Source organism: Ambystoma mexicanum, chromosome 5q, assembly GCF_040938575.1.
Source record: "Ambystoma mexicanum isolate Mex_15411 chromosome 5q, UKY_AmexF1_1, whole genome shotgun sequence".
NCBI lineage: Eukaryota > Metazoa > Chordata > Amphibia > Caudata > Ambystomatidae > Ambystoma > Ambystoma mexicanum.
In genome coordinates this window covers 124,694,405-124,712,077 of record NC_090933.1, presented here as the reverse complement: position 1 = coordinate 124,712,077, position 17,673 = coordinate 124,694,405, and the positions used below count along the sequence as shown (strand labels likewise).

General features: G+C 44.6%; 1 protein-coding gene across 2 annotated transcripts in view; it reads right to left on the bottom strand.

Moving 5' to 3' along the window:
- The window catches only part of SLC66A2 (solute carrier family 66 member 2), a 436,935-nt gene that overhangs the window by 109,459 nt on the left and 309,803 nt on the right, over positions 1 to 17,673 (bottom strand). For both annotated transcript variants that reach the window (XM_069620644.1, XM_069620645.1), the window contains one exon: positions 3,099 to 3,315. In XM_069620644.1, the coding sequence (XP_069476745.1) occupies positions 3,099 to 3,315 (217 nt within the window). The remainder of the gene's footprint in view (positions 1 to 3,098; positions 3,316 to 17,673) is intronic.

The following is a 17,673-nucleotide window of genomic DNA, read 5'->3' as shown; positions in this document are numbered from 1 at the left end:
TAGGTTCAAGGGGAACAAACCCTTCCCTGGTCTTTAGGTGCCAGGGGAACCATTCCCTGGTCTTTAGGTGCCAGGGGAACAAGCCCATCTATAGGTGCCAAGGGAACACACCATTTCCTGGTCTTTAGGTGCCGGGGAAACAAACCCTTCCCTGGTCTTTAGTTCTGTTTCTTTCCACGTGTGTTTGGGCCCTCTGAAATGTTTGTGCTAGTTGTTTCCTGTCGCCCCCTTTTTGAGCCAGTCCCGGGTGCTGACCTTCACTGCGAGTGTAAAGGCCCCCGTGTCTTTGTTTTACAACGTTTATGGCATACTCACTTGGTTTTTTCTTGCCTCCTTCCAAGCACTGCCAAGAATAAACCCCAGTCCCACTGGGGATGCTACTTTACTAGGTATTCTCGCAACTTTTGTAACATCCTTCCACCAGTATTTCTTTTTATTTCCATTTCTCCTTTATTTGTGTCATCCTGCTTTCTCCGTGTGGCACTTTCATAGATCGATTGGGTTTATTCTCATGCCCTGATCCAGCTAACTTGTTCCTGGTGTTGCTCTCCGAATTCTCCAAAAAAAAAAGGGGGGGGTCATCTTGGGGGTTGTTGCCTGCCCCGGGGTGGTCTTTGCCCAGCTCTTTTTCCCTTCCCCAACCTCCTCTGTTGCCACCAGTCCCTTTTCCCTCCCCACTCTGTACCTCTTTCATCGCCACTGCCTGGCTCACTTACTTCCTGCCCGTTGCATTCTACTTCTCCGCGGGTATGCTGTCGGCCTTCTCCCACCCAATGTTGCAGACAGCACCGACTGAACCTTCTGTCCGTCTATTGCCAGGGGCGCTCTTCTGTTGCCTGGTACAGTTTACCTGTTCCATCATACGGCAGCATCGGTCTCGGTAGTACTCAGAATTCTGCCATTCGCCTAGTCCCATGTGGGTCCAGGGGCTCTCTGTTCCCTCGGTCTCACAGAGTTATTGTCCACCACCACAATCCATTCATTCCCTCACTCACTCACTCCCGGGAACGCTGTTCCCTGTCAAATATGGACCTCCACTGCTGCGAGCTGCCGGCGTCCCACGTGGCACCCAGTGACCCTCGCAGTTCCCGTAACCACTCTCCTCCCTCTGTCCACCACCTCTCCTAACTTCATGAACAAGCCCTATACCACGAGTGAGTCCTTCTTTCGTGTTCAGGGTTAGCCGTTTACCGACCATAGAGAGAGGACTACGATACTGGATTGGATGTCTTACTCTTCTCTCCTCATGGTGGAGTTTCCTCGTCTCAGTATTCCTGGGGTTATCCCTTGTAGGGCAGGTGTTACACACATACACATGTATCCATATGGAACGTTGGTACTTGTCACATATGGAGTTTGGGAAACTTCCAACACTTTCCTGGGCTTGGGGAAAGGGACGTGGATATGTCCTCCTCTTGCCGGGATGATTTCCCCCCGACTCGTCACAGCGGGTGCAGTTTTTGTTTATGGAACCATCCAGCACGCATAATGAGGTAATTTGTCCCCACTTTGTAAGGACAAGTCAAAAAGTAATTGGTTAAAACATTTAGTGAATTGGGCCTCTTGTTGTAAGTATCGTCACACATTGGCAATAACAGGATGCAGAGAACATATATGCCAAGGGTTTCTTAGTTAACCTCAGGCAAACCATGAAGAAACAAGGGTTAACACCTAGGTTTTTTTTGTTTTAAGAGGGATACTATATGATACATAATGCAAGTATACACAGAGCACCTGCAAGCTACATTCACACTATACTGAAGTTGTGGGACAAAACAGGTAGGAGGTTCTCACAGCAGAGTGTATGTAGTGGAGAGGAGGGTCCATGGGCAGAGCCTTACCAGCTTGCAAAATGAGTTAGCTGTGCATCAGATTCCACCCTCTCCCTTAGAACGCTGCATCAGGCAAGGTCATGGGAGCAATGTGTGGATGTAAGACACAAACCACAGTGAAGATGCTGCCACAGTAAATCACGCACACTCTGCATATCAAGGTCAAAGATTGAGTTGATCAAGACCTAGTTTTCTGGCAGCAGTCACTGCACTCCCGGTCTACACCAGCTATAAGCAGTGGTACTAGGAGAGGGACAGCGAGTGGCCTCATCCAAAGTGACAATCCCTTCCAGCTCATCTAACCAAGTACCTCATAAAAAGGGAAGAGGCAACGTGTAACACTGAGGACACTGCACAATGATGGAAAACTAAGATAGGGCAGTCAAATCTCAGGGACAACTCTCTATTCCGACACTTCCTGACCCAACCCCCTCCTCGTAGACTCCAATACAAATCAAGAATAGTTTGAGGTTGAAGCACAGGTACTGCAAAGAATGCAGTCTTCAAAGACACAATGAACTAATGATGAAATGCGCCAAGGACTTAAAAGATCAGTCATGAAAACAGATCTGGTTCACCCATACCTCCCATGACTGCCCAAGAACAGTTCAGCTTATACATGTCTTTCAAAAGAGGAAAGGGGGCTATGGACCCCATCAGCATGCACTGTTGTTACATAGAAAAAGTTCACAAACACTAACCTCTAGAAACCGTTTCTGAATGTGGCCAACAAAATGCTTTCCTGAATCACAGAGTACCATGCATCCACTGAGTGACACAAGTGGATCACAGGGAACAGCCGCACAGGTGCCTTGTCGCGCGCTGGGGAGTTGAAATTCGCTGAGGGAGAGACTGGGTAGTGCAATGTGTGGCAGCAAGCAGATGTAGGTAAGGAGAATGGTGACCATGGGGCCAGAGGTGAGTAGAAGGGGGGGTGCACAGTGTGAGGCTGAATCAGTGTGCAAGAAATACGGGTAGAGGGTTGGTGACAGGATGGGGACGGAGAGCGACAAGGGGGTAAAGGTGGGTTTTGGGGGCTTACTCCCTGTAAAAAGGGTAGATGAAAAGCTGGGCGAGAAGTAGGTAGATGGTGGCATCAGAAAAAGGAACACAGGTGTAAGTGGATGTTGGGAAAACATAGTGGGCATTTTCAGGAAAAAGCAGCTGCTGGGAAAATGAGGGCCAATGAACAGCAGGCGAGGTCAACAACATGGATCCAACCTGGTCACCCTTGACAGCCTAATAACAGGATGAAGCTCCTCTTACCTCATTCCTTCAGTGGATCTGTTCTGGTAGTTGTGATAGAGCTGTGGAGTTCCCAGCATGGCTTCTGTGAACACAGCGAGGAAGCCCAGAGTTTCTACGAAAAGAACCGAGTCCAGGGAGAGGTAGGTGATGTATCCCGTCACAAGGGTAAAGCTCAACACGCATTGAAGGTAGTCTGTGAACCTGCTCCAATGCCAAAAGCTTTTCATATCAAAATCTAACGGAATAAAAAAACAGTACATACAATATCAATGCATTTCCTCAGAGCACGCATTCATCGCAATTTAATATCAGAAATTCTGGAATTTAAAATACACTGTAAAAGTGAAGTTGCCCAAAACAGATTTTATGTTGCAATGATACAACACATTTATTTGCCATAGGTTAAAAAACACAAACAGGATTGCTTTGTGTAAATTCAGTGTTTGCTGTCATGGCTTTTTCTTGCTGTCCATGTTGAGGATAGCAATATTGTTAGCTAATTGAAGAAGAAAGAACAGGAAGGTGTAAGGGTGTCGAGGCAGGAAGCCGACACAAAGGTGGCATGATTTTGTTTATAGACTTATTATTGTATACAAATGATCTTCCCTATCTCTAACTTCTAAGAGGGGTTTCCCTGCCTCAAAACTCACACTAAAGGGTCCATCGGAATGTCCATCAAATTAATCTCCACTGTCCTGTGTTACAACCTTCTCCTATCCCTCACATTACAACTAAATGATAAGCTAACAGAAAGTTCCTTCTTCATGTGAATGGCTCCCTCAGAAATGCCTGGGGGAATGACTCCCTTCCGCTGGCTTATGGTTTTCACTCAGTCTTCATGCAATTTCACATCCAGGAGGATGACACCCTTCTCATGTTGCAGACCGACCTTCAGCCACCGCAACCACCCACAGCTGGCTCAAAATGTAATCTCTCGCCATAGCGTTTGTACAATAACCTAGGTCGGTCTACCTCCTTGCATTGTACTTCCATTATCTGGCACACCTTTGATCACCATATAACTAATTTTAAAAAACCTATAACACCTTGGTGCACGCCCACACCATGCAACATCGTCTTTATCACAATCAGTGTCCTGAAGACAGTTCGGTGCATTCAGCAGCGCTGCTCTAATTTCAAACAGCCACTGCCTTTTTTCTACCAAGCACAGAACCAGAAACACCAACAACCACCAGTGTGTCGACAATGTTAGCGTATTGCTACTAAATTTAGCAATACGTGAAAGAACAGTCACTTGTTTTACTAACCCACTCATATGCCTACCACAGTGTTTTCTACAATGCATCCCGAACGTGATACCTGAAGCACATGTCTAACTGTGTAAATATGTGTTTTATGTTATGTTGAATTAAACTTTCGTTTTATGACAAAAACTATTATTCATATTTTTTGCTCCCAGTGATCTCTATGAGCTAGAATTTGACTAGCTCCACTGCTACCACAAAGGTGACCTCCCCTTACGTCAATGACAAGGGTAGCCTTTGACTCTAATTCTCTTGTGTTATCCTGAGGTAGACCTACACAGTTTCCAATGAAACCAGGGAGACTGACCCCTTTACCGTGGTGAATCCAGCACAACTCTTACCCAGGACCAAGAGAATGCCTCCCTTCAGCTGGTATTACTTGGTTCAGTTCACCACAAGGCCAGGGAGAATTGCTCCCTTCCCCGGGCATCTTTAACACAACTCCAAGAGCCTGTACCAGGAGAATGACTCCCTTCTCCTGGTGTTGCTTGGTTCAGTTCACAGCAATGCCAGGGGGAATGACTCTCTTCCCCTGGTGTCTTTAGCACAACTCGTAGTACCAGGAGAATGACTCCCTTCTCCGGGTATTCCTTGGCACAGTTCTTTCTCATGGCTTTCAGCCTGCGGTGGCCCATGCGATTCTGGTTTGTTCTTAGTAAAGTCCCAAATCTCTTCAGGGTCCCAGCCCCTTCCTCTGGTGGTCAGTGGTTCTGTCTTTATCACTGCGCGAGGAAGATGATGCTGGAGGCATGACTGGCACTGGCTAGGCCCAATAGTTGGTTTACTCCCACTGGGGCGAGGCAAAGCTGTTTAAGCGTCTCTCCCCACCTGCTCTCCCGTCCCCTCCAATCCCGTACCTCCCCTTACCTTCTCTGGGGCTTCAGTAAATCACCAGGGCTTCCTGGGACCGGGGTCAGCCTTGTTGGCTCTTCAGGATACTCTCCTCATCAGGATCTACACTGCGAGTCTCCGCGCACAGCACAGCTTGCTTCCCTCTCAGTCGTGAGCTGGGGTCTGCACCAACAGACCCAACAGAGAACTCCCACAGCTGCTAAGGGGAGAGGATTTCGGGGCCCAGTTTCAGAGAGAGCTTTCTAAACAATACAGACGGTCATGAACTGAATTCCTTTTTGCAACTGACAGCCAGATGAGAGCAGGCAGGGCCGGTGAGATGCCTTCCCTGCGGTCAATGTGTAGGAGGACTCAAGATGCTCTCTTGTAGACACAAGTTCACATGTTCAGAGTCCACTCTGATCTAGTTGGTTACCATGAATGAGGCCAGATAGAATTAGGGTGTTTACAGCTGTTACTCCTTAGCGGAAAGGGATTACTTACACAGAAAGAGTCATTTGAATTGGACGAAGAACAAGCCGACGGCAGACATCACTTGCAAGGATAGGGGCAGGTGATGGACGATGGTGGGTCCAAGATCATTGACAGATTTGGGAGGTTCTGGACAAGTGTCCAGGGCAGGACCACAGATGTGTGCACCAGGGGTCAACTCTCCCCCAAGGAGCACGAGATCAATAGTGGGGGTGGGGGGGTTTGGTGTATGAGGGGGGGAGAAGGGAGTCCATTTGTCCTAGTTGGTGCATAGAGGAATACACTGACTGGAGGCAATAAGCAGGGGTGGGGGAGTTTAAGACATAGTTTTCCGTCCTGTCAGAGGATATGGGTGTCAGATAAATGAGTGAATAGTGGGGGCAAGAAGAAAGATGGAGCTTGAACAGAAAGTGAGAAAAAAATAATCCAAAAAAGGAAAATCGGGAAAATGAGAAGTAGCAGATAAACATAAATAATGGAGGATAAAATCCACTGTGATCTGGTTTTTTTTGGCAAGGTGGCAATGCAGGACAGTCTTTGTGATGCCTCCAGACGGAGCATGATCTAGGAGGATCTGGTGATGGACTACATCAAAGGCAGCAAATCAGTCCAAAAACACCAGTACCTTGGCACCACTGATGTCCGACGTCATGCAGTAGTCCTCCAACAAGGAGATGAGGACTAACTCGGTACCCTTGTCGAGACTGAAGCCTGCCTGGTGAGGTCACAGAGGACAGAGTCGCTCTCAATGTGGGACTCATAACTGCTGGCAAGCAGTTTGTTCTTTTAGGAGCATAGCAGGGAACAGACGCTTTGGGATCAGTTTCTTTAGTGAAGGGGTGGGACAGAGCTGGAGGGGTGCAAGTTGTGTCACAGTCTTCAGAACGTCAAGGGAGATTGCAGGCCGGAGGGGTCTGAATGAAGAAAGAATACAATACTTGAGGTGAAAGGGGTAAGAACCTGTGAAGGAGCGGTGGAGGAGAGAAAGCCCACAGGGTTGGGATAGGGTATAGAAGGGAGGACAGGATTACTAGACATAGTTAGCCGAATGGTAGGTCTATTTGTTTGGTAAGCAAATGTAATTTTGTCGCAAAGGTTTTGGGCAGGGGCCAAGGCAACCTTGTGGGGGCAAGAATTAGAAATTGCACCAGAAGCCTACCGATCCCACCTGGCCACAGATGCAGGTCAAGCCCACCTGAAGGGCTAAGGGAGAGACATTAACAAGTGCCTGCAGGACTTGTACTCAAATGTGCCCCAGCTCCACAACGAGAGAGTGCCAGTCAGACCTTTGGCAAGGTGTTACTTGCTTCTCCTATACAGCACTAGCATGCAGGACAAGACCACTTGTTATACATACACATTTAAGAACATGGGCTATATTCATACACCAAATAACATCCCAAAGTAATAAGCATATTCAGCCCTCAAGTTCTATTTGTTTGTCTGTTAACGCGTGCATTTTTTACTTGCTTATCTGGAGCTTTGCAAAGATAGGCAGGCAATATTTTTATATGAATAGTGTGTCTACTTTCATCTTTGCATTTCCAAGTTTCTTTGGCATCAAAACCCTCGAGGACAACACAGTATTATCTTGGCTTATGAAGGTTCCATATGGTTGCATTGTAGCCATTTAGTCCACCTGAGAGATACTTACGGGAGAATATCACACATAGGTCAGAAACTAAAGATACCAGAAGTCCCAGGCTCCTTCTGAGAAATCTATTTGCAGTGATTTGCTGGATCTATGTGACTATTGCGGAAAAATAATTTCAAATCCCAAAATACTCTTCTTTTACCCCATTTTACTGAAAATATATGCGGGGGAGGCCCCCCCACACTCCCGCACCCCGATACCCTTCTTCCTTTTTTATGTACTTAACCCACACCCTCACATACATGTACGGTAAAATGGGGCTCTCGAAATACGATATTTTGGTCTTCAACGTTTTTACAATGTTTATTTTGGTATGATCCCGCTTTGCTTATACGTTTAAACTGTTACAATAGGTACCAGTGCAAAGATCTGGTTGGACGATAAGGAACTGCCAGGGAAGACCAGTGGGAAGATCCCAGAAGAGTGAGGGCTTTCCGCAGCATGGTGACTGTTTTTAGTTTTATTTGTTGGTGAATGGCAAGACACTCCACTTTGAACCACAATGAAGAAACATGGTCATGCATGCAGATGCCCAAGGCCATTCTGACCACTTGATTTAAAAAAAGCTGTAATCTATCCAGCAGTTTGCTGGAAATACCACTCTAAATGCTGTTAAAATATAGCATCAGCTGATTTTTATGGATGCAGAAAAAGCATTTGATCGGATTAATTGGAAGTTTTTGGACTTTACATTGAATAGAATGGGCTTCGGTGCTACCTTTTTTAAAGCAGTTGGTGCTTTACACTCATCGATTGGTGCAAGAGTTTTGGTAAATGGGGAACTCTCAGCGTACTTTCAGTTATCAAGGAGCTCCAGACAGGGATGCCCGCTCTCGCCATTCCTTTTCAACTTAGCACTGGAGTCTTTAGTGGCTTATCTCAGACGAGAACCAAGTCTTCAGGGCTTACAGGTAGGTGATAGTGAAATTAAGGTTCTATGCTATTCAGATGACATGAGTGTGATTTTGGAAAACCCGAATGGGACGTGGGGGGAGACTCATTTAAAGAAATGTTTGAGGAGGCTGGTCTTTTGTCGGGTCACAAGACTAACTGGGAGAAATCAGTGATTTTTTCAGTTGGACCACGTTGTTCACGTGGAGATGTGGCCTTGTGGAATTGCTAATGGGCCGGCACGAGTGTTAGTACTTGCGGGTCCATTTGGTTCGGGATCTGAAAGGATTGTTGAATTCAATGTGGTTAAATTGATAGAAACACTTCAAAGGGACGTACACAGATAGGATTGCTTGACTCTCAATGTCTGGGCGAAGGTTAATGCAATTAAAATGTTGCTATTGCCTAAGGTTTTATATGTCATCCAGACACTTCCTCTGAAGTTCCCTAGAAAGGCACTCAATCGCATTACAAGGTGTTTGTGTTACAGACCTTTCGGTGGGGGGAGGTTAAGAGACCAAGGATTTCAAGATATTTTGATTCGTCCAGTGCGTGAGGGGGGATTTGGATAACATAATCTTGAAAATTATCACAGGGGACAACAGTACACGAGACCCTCCTCCGCTGATTACAAAGCCGGGGAGAAATGCTTGTCTCAGAGGTACCAACCTTGACTCCAAAGAAGAAGAAAGCCAAGCGGTTCATCACAGTTGGCGAGTTGAGGGGAGAGCCGATAAGAAGTCAAACTGCATTTAACGAAAAGTAGCAGCCGGCTAATTTGAACTTTGAAAGGTTTAAAGAATCTATTGCAAGAGGAGGAAAACCACAGCAACAGAGTCGTCCGCACCATGTGGGTGCTCACACAGGAAACTCTGGGTGAGTACCTGATGGTAGAGACTACCGTAACCAGAAGGCCTTGGGAAGAGGCGAAGGGAGGTCAAAGTGGTCATACAGGGGTTGTGTAAAATCCCCTGTACCGTCGGAAGACTGACCGACAGATGATTGTGAAGGAAAAGGAAGAAGGAAGGTATATGTGGAACAGAACTTTGTGTAAGTTTGTTGAAAACATCAGGCTCTTGAAGGCAAGAGACTTTTTATTGAAAAGAGACTTAACCATCGAAGAACCCAGTAGCTGATTCTGAGCTGTCGACTCGTGCTGGGAAAGCTGGAGTGTGTGCTGTGCTCAGGAGATCCACATTGTCCCGTGCTCAAATGTGGGGATAACACTTTTTCCTTTATTGAATACCCTATCCCACAGTCTTTCAGTAATTAGTTGTAAGGATTTGGGAATAGTTTATTTTTTAGCATAGGCCTTTTTACTTTCACAAGACGCCACAAGGACTGCCTTATTTTTCATTTGATGGTTGAAGGTTGCTCCCATCTTAGATTTAGGTTCGACGTTTTCCACCCTGCATTTACAGTTTAATAAACACCCTTGAACTGTGATCACGTGTGTCTGTCTTTACTGTTGCCCCCACGAGTTCCTTACACTATACATTGAAAGGGAAAGGTTTTGCAGTACTCGCTAGGAGAGTGTATTCAATGGGAAAGCTGCCCAATTTGGCAACAAAACTACCCACTACTGAGGTGACTAGACAAGCACTTGCTTCATGGTTAATTGGTTGTGGTGAGAATTTACTGATTCACTACAAAGCCTCATTGTGGAATAACCCAGGGCTGCAGATAGCGAATAAGATCCTGTGCTGGCGAAGCTGGGTGAAGAGAGGGATTTTGAGAATTGGTGATGTTTGGAGTGATGGACAAATGGTTCCCTTTGATAGACTACTGACAGATTTGGGCCTGCGACAGAGGGAGTTTAGAAGGTATATAGAGTTGGGTGAACTCTTGTCACAGAGGCAGGGAATGTTAAATGAACCAATGAGAGCTATGCCTTTGGCATGTAGTGCGTTTGCTACACCTCCACGCATGGTATGAAAATGATGCCTTTGGACGCCTTCTGTGCTGCTTCCTGGGAGAAGTTGCAGCAAGCCTGTACGGGAGAGCTGGGGTAGGAAATCTCTGTTAAGGAATGGGATAACTTGTCGTGAGTTGGAACTAGATCTAAAATGGACTAAAATCTGTGGTTTACCCACCAGAGGATCCTGTTTTGTCTATATTGGACCCCAGAGTGGATGTTCAAGTTGTGCATGAAGAATGAGCAGTTCTGTTGGGGCTGTAGTGAAAGGGGTGGTACATTGCTACATATGCTGTGGGAAGGTCCTAGAATGACTGACTTTTGGGGAGGGGTTCTTGATAGATTGGGTTTGATCCTAGGAACGGCGTTTCCTAGATCGACATGTACTGTGATTTTACTTGCGAGACCAGGGAGATGCGATGTAGCTAAGAGTTATGTTGTTTGGATTGATAAAGTGCTGTAATGGCCGCAAAACAGGTTCTAAGGGTTTGGAAAACAAGGAAGAAACCGTCGGTATATGGTTGGTTGTTGGATTTGCAGACATTGTCTAGCTTTGAGAAATTCATGATGCGAAAGCAGAAACCCAAAGGTGATTACTTGGGAGATGTGGGGACCATTAAATGAGCTGTATGGTTGAGGATGGATTTCGAGAGAGAGAGAGAGAGAGAGAGAGAGAGAGAGAGAGAGAGAGAGAGAGAGAGAGAGAGAGAGAGAGAGAGAGAGAGAGAGAGAGAGAGAGAGAGAGAGAGAGAGAGAGAGAGAGAGAGAGAGAGAGAGAGAGAATATATATATTCTACTTTTGGTTCTGTTTAATAACTATGTATGGGCTCAGTAGTTTATGATAGCCATGAATCAAGTGCCTTCGAGAGTGAGCAGGCAAAACCTTTTGTTATTCCCTTGATGAGGTTATCACTAGATTGCCTGAAAATCTTATTGCTTCTGAGCCTATGCTTATATTCTGTTTAATGTCGGTCTTTGCAAATGATAAAGATTTTTAAAAAATTAATGATGAGACATATATATATCATCAGCAAGATGGAGCCTGGTGGATTGGGGATTGGGCTGGGTAGGAGAAAGTTTTGAAATAACTCAAAGCCAAAAATGAGCTGTGCTTCAGTGGGCCAGGAAAACAACATGGTAGATGCAATATCCCAACAGCAAAACAGAATGACCTCTGGCTTGCCTGCTTGAGGCCAATTGGCTGCCATGCAGCTGTACCAGACAATCCTTCAGGCAGTAGCGCTTACTGCTGGATCAAGAATTTTTTTCACAACTGCCTATCGTCCACATACATTTGAAAACCTGAATCAAACCTCTCAAATCAGCCTGCCAAAGTTCATATATAGGCATTGAAGACTAGTTTGGAAATGGACAAGCCCTGCGAGATGCCACAGGTAATTGAAGTAACTTCTAAGCCTAACCTACAGTGTCTAATTATCCAGGGCAAAGCAGGACCTGAAAGACTAATCCAATTGGCAAGGGAATTTAGAAAGATAGGGTCAAGGAGGTTCAGTGCCGTTTGCTTGACCTGGTTATCCTACTCAAGACATTTCTCACAGATGTCCAAGATGGTAGTCTCAGTCCCGCAGCCCGGTCTGAATCCAGATTTAAATCATGAAGAAAGGCATTGGCTTCAAAATGTTCTTAGAGTTGTTGGGTGAAAATATTTTCCAGAAGATTCTCTCCACTCTCAACATCAGGTGTGGCGAGTGAAGTGGATCATTGTCTGTCAAGGAAGGATGGTCAGAGGCTTTTTTCAAGAAGGGTGCGACAACAGTACGTTTACAAAAACTATGATAACCATCTGTGTCCAGAGATTTATTGATCAGAGATAGTAACTCTGGTAAAATGGATGGCAACATAATCTTGAAATTCTTAACGACGATGAGGAATTCCCCAGGCCTGAAATAACTTCCTACTACGAGCAAGCTACCATGAGCTCAAAACGAGAAAAGACTCATTCAGGTTTAGGAGACATGCTATTGGTCCGTCTAGCTTGGAAGCCTGGCAAGAATTAGGCATAATCTTATTCCTGATGATTTATTTCTGCTGCTGATCTGCATGCAAGTAAGAATTAATTGGGGGACTGGATAATTGTTTAAATAATGTAAAGAACACCCTAGTAGAGTGATCTGCTAAATCAATGAGCTATGCATGAAATAGCTTTTTGGAAGTTAAAATACCTGCTTTGTATATTTTATTTTTAGCCTTACAAAACTTTCTGTCTTTTGTGGAAAGGGAAGAGCATCAAAGTCATTCCAAACAGCAGCACTGTTGTTTCAATGCAGTAAAATGCAGAGTAAACAGTGATTGACGTATTCTATGCCAAACCTCTGTATGTGGCGTGCCGTGGGAAGAATCACATGAAGGCTATTAAAGATGGCAGTAAACAAATACAACATACAGTAATCACTTTTTTTTTAAAACCTGTCATCAGCTACGTATGATGCGCCACAGTACATGAACTCAAGTAACATGCTATGGTTTTACATCAATACATTAAAATTAAGTGTATACGTTCCCGAGTAACTACAATTACATTTATCATTCAAGTTCATATGACATCTATAGTAGAACACCAGACCTGCGACAAAAGTTATAAAATTGAAGCAAATGTACGGAGTGAGATTACATTGAATGCACCTTCAATTGATTGTATCCAAAAAGACAAAGGAACATTCAGGTAAACCTGGCCGGGCATGGGGCAGCCAGTACAAGCTTACAGTCCTTATAGTGTGTAGCTAAGAAACATGGAATATTCCTCTTCCCTTTGTTTAAAGATCGGAACTCAGAAAAATAAGCCAGATCTTGAATCTCCAAAAGCGTAGAGGTCATTGCCACACTGAATCCTGCAGAAAGTATTTACATTCTGTCCCTGCCCTGTCCAATATACTACTAAACAGTGCATCAGAATAAATGTGTACCTCCAGTACATTAAAAACTAAGAGGTCACTGTGCCTTGTTGTCTTTCCTTGCACTCAGACATGAAGAGAATCTTTCAAAAGGATAAAGAGATCATTGTTCGATAAATAATCAATTCGATTTAAGTGGTACACTTCTCTGAAGAATGTTCCAGAATCATTCACACCAAAGAAAAGAAACATGTTGGGAATAGGAGGCCCATTTGATAAGATATATGAATTGTATGTATTATTTAATAAAGCAACACAGAACAAAAATCTTAGAAATGTGTAGCTCTTTTTACTGATTTACTGTTTCGTCTTAAACAGAGAATGTACAGGAAGAATATGTGTAAAGTTAAAAGGTCCTGAGGTGCAATTGAAAGGGATAACACTGTGATTGATCTGGTGTGAAAGATTTATATGAAGATGATGGGTGGATGTTTAACCAAACCATATAGAGATAAGAGAAGACTCTAAACTTCATCTTTTCCAGTCTCTTTTCTACTTTTAAATTAAGTGATTGATGTCATTTTGTAATCCTTTTTATGGTCTATTTTCTTCAGAATACATTTAAATAATTATATAATCCATCATGTAGGTGAGCTAACAATCCACAAATAGATGCATACATCAAGAGAAAAGTACTAGTAACTTAAACCTGGAAAACTGAGACCGGAAGGGCCATATCTTTAATAACTGGCATCCCTGCCTTTCCAGAGAGATCATGTTGAAAGTACCAAAGACACAGAATTGTACAGAGAGTGTGTGATATCAGTACAGTGATGAAGTCCCCCGTCTCACTCTGGTGCAGGCATCATATATACAGCTACGGGTGGGGGGGGGGGCTGGGACACCTCAATTAACACAGGAATCTTGAAATCCAATTAGAGAGACTGGACGGCAGGGCCAGGGACTGTCCAAGGGGTCTGGGGAGCAATCTCTAGTCCCATATCAGGGCTGTAAGCCACCCCCAGGAGTGGATCCATACAGCGAAACCCATCCCTGCTAACACAGCTAAGCCTTTTGTTCACATGGCAAAGGTGAAAGGTGGGGCCAAAGCCCCATGAATGCCTACAAGCTTAGTTTGGCATGGTGGGTGTTTGGGGGGTAGGAACTGGTGACCAGGGAGTGAAGACAGGAGTTTGTTTGGAGATGGTTGGAAGAGAGCACGAGCATGAGCAAGAACCACGGAACTGGAGGAGATGTCCAGGAGACTGGGAAATACTGGTGCCTGGGCGCTGGAATAGATACCCAGGCGGAGACCAAACCAATGAATCAGGAGAAATGGAGCAAGACGCAAGGAGTGGGAGAGTACTGGCCCAACAGGGAGCAAACAGTGGGAAAGAAGGTGCAGTCCCAAGGGGTAGAACAGATGGGAAGAGAGCTAGAAACCATTCAGTTAGAAAGTAAAGTGAAAGAAGGCGGTGCAATAGAAGATGAAAAGGGTGCCCATAAGTTTGAAAAAGACGGGAGGGACCTAGAAATCATTAAGTGTCAAAGTAGACTGCCGGGTGTATGGATCGAAGGGGTGAGGAAAGTGAGATTTGAAGAAGCCAGGAGAAGAGTGATTCCCAAACTGATGAGGTGAAGGTGTGTTGGGGAATAAGTAGGAACTTGAAGAATAACAGGAGTAGGAGTGGTGAGAAGCAGGAGATACACAGTAGGAAGGTACGGGCGGGCCTGGTTGACCATAGGCCAGTATTATAGGCAGGCAGAGAAACAAGTATACCACAGGGAGAGAACAGCAGACGGAGAGGTGACGTAGGGGACCAAGACCCAGATCTTGACTGGAGGAGAAAAACAGGACTCAGTAAACAAACCACTTGGCAGTCAAGGAATCCCTGTTCTATGTCTCTGCCCAATGCCACAGGACTAGTGTTCTCCAGGTCCCCCGAAGCAAAGATACCGAGGAGGGGGATGAGGGTAGATTCGCTACTGTTGCAGAAACACTATCCCTCCCTCCTCAAGGGGGCCGACGAAACACAATGTTTGAGGGATGGACTGGCTCTGTGAATTTAGGAAAAAAGGTCAGGAACCCCTGAAAACCTACAAAACCAGGATTCAGGATCCCATGGAAAACCTGCAACAGGCGACTCAGACTAGACTTCTAAGGACTATTGTGTGTGTGTGAAAACACGGCCTTCCTGAGGAACACTTTTCTTTTGATTCAGTCCGCTCTCACAGACAGTGCCCAAGCTCTGCAGCATCCTTCCTAACTATGTCATGCCAGCTTTCTTTGGTGTATTGGACATCCTTATTTTGGTCTCCTGTTTTAATTAAGTACTTTGCGGTAATTTACTTAATTACAATTACTTTGAATTACTTTGAATTGTATCCATTATTTAAAGGTGGATTGGGGTATGGGTGATAGTGAAGGTAGAAGGGGTGCAGGTAATTTCATTTGTTGTAATAACATAGAACCTTTATGTATCCTTCCCTAAAAAATATTTTAAAATTCATTTTTTGGTCATAATTTGATCATTTGATCTCGGTCACAGAATTGACAGTACACGCACCCACTTTGCACTCGGGAGCTTAGTACAACACATGGAGAAGTGCAGGGAAGGTGAACTTGAGATGAGTCTTTTGGAAACGGTTTTTGTCTGGAATATAATCTGCAGCTTGTGCACTGGGTAGCTAACAAGCACCGGTTACCAACTGGTGGTGGCCTGCAGCAGCCACCCTGCACCAGATAAGGGGACAGAATGAGAACAGAAACGTGCCCACATGAGCAGTGCAAGTTCGGTCTACTGCTGCACAGTGGACGAGGACGAACTATGCTGTTAGTTTACAGTTCGCTGTTGCCGTGATACGGAAACAATACAAATGTTTGGAATATCCTTTTGTTTAAAAAGGCACATCGCGTGTCACCACCAGTGGTAGAAGTGTACCAATAAAAGTAGTGGACCTCTGATCTCGGCAGGGACGAGAGTAGGTGGAAGCATAGTGTAACATGTGACAGACTATTACAATGCCCCGGCCACAACACCCTAAGTGACTAGTAACTACAGCTCCCATTACAACTTTACACTTGCACAAGGATGTGAAGGGACAAGTCCTCAATATAGAATGGTGACTATGGTACAGAGAAAAAAATAAAAAGTAGTGGAACTCTGCTCCCGACCGTTCCCGCTCACTTCGATCACCACAGATTTCTAATAACCCTGGCACTCTAATCAATTATAAGCACACAACAAAAACAAGTGTTAAAAACAGTTTTGGGCAGTATTCATGAAACCTCAGATTAAAACAAAAAGGGCAAAAAAAGGGCAGGTTGTTACAAGAAAAGAAAATTAAAAAGAAATTGGTCCACAAAATAAATTCAATAAGTAAGAAACAACATCTAAAGAAATATCTAAACAACGTATTTAATGGTACATTATGTATGAAAACATTAATATAAGCAGGGCTCGAGGGTACAAGAGGGTGGACGGAGATCCCCCAATTTTTTTTCAGGAGTCCTCCACTTTTTCAGAGGGCACCTTGATATGCTAATTTCTGTTGACCCACATTCAATTGTTATGTTAATGAGTCCCCCACACTTTTCTTTTTAGGACTTAACCCCCGAATATAATGTAGATTCCTAATTCTATATGTTCGGTCCTATTAATGACAATATGCATGCCTGGTTAATGTAAGGAAAGAAAAAATAAAATCTCGTATCTCTGGAAGACCTCAGGTAACAAACGTCTTTCTCGCTATTAATATGAATAGGCACTCGCACAGCGACCCCCTATGAACGGAAACCTGGACGGGCTGCACGCCATTGTCTTTTGCTACAGTTTCAGATGAATCCCGGCACACATTAAGGCCAGTCAATGAATCGGGAAGGCTTGACTTATTGCACGGTCGTGTAAATGAATCCCAGCACACATTAAGGCCAGTCAATGAATCGGGAAGGCTTGACTTATTGCACGGTCGTGTAAATGAATCCCAGCACACATTAAGGCCAGTCAATGAATCGGGAAGCCACGACATATTGCACGGTCGTGTAAATGAATCCCAGCACACATTAAGGCCAGTCAATGAATCGGGAAGCCACGACATATTGCACGGTCGTGTAAATGAATTCCAGCACACAATAAGGCCAGTCAATGAATCGGGAAGCCACGACATATTGCACGGTCGTGTAAATGAATCCCAGCACACATTAAGGCCAGTCAATGAATCGGGAAGTCTCGACATATTGCACGGTCGTGTAAATGAATCCCAGCACACATTAAGGCCAGTCAATGAATCGGGAAGCCACGACATATTGCACGGTCGTGTAAATTAACGAAAATCTTTATTGTCATTGGTTAAGTGTCATTGTTTAATTGGTTGCAGACAGTTCAATGGTGAACCATGCATGCACAAAACACCACTGGCACTTTGTATTTGCCGAACATGTTTAGTAAACGAGTTGTGGGGGTGGGGGGTGGCGGTCAAGTGGTAGAGGGTGGAGAGTGACTTTCAAACCCCATTCCAACTTGCTTTTTCCAACCCTTTATGTGTTTACTTTAATAGTGGGTTCTTGGCATACTTTCTCCCCCACCCCCGCCCCCTTCACATTTTATTTCCAATATCTTGTTAACCAATAATTTAGAAAAAAAAGTGGTCTCAATTCAAAATAAAAACAAACTACTTAAAATGTAAATATAAT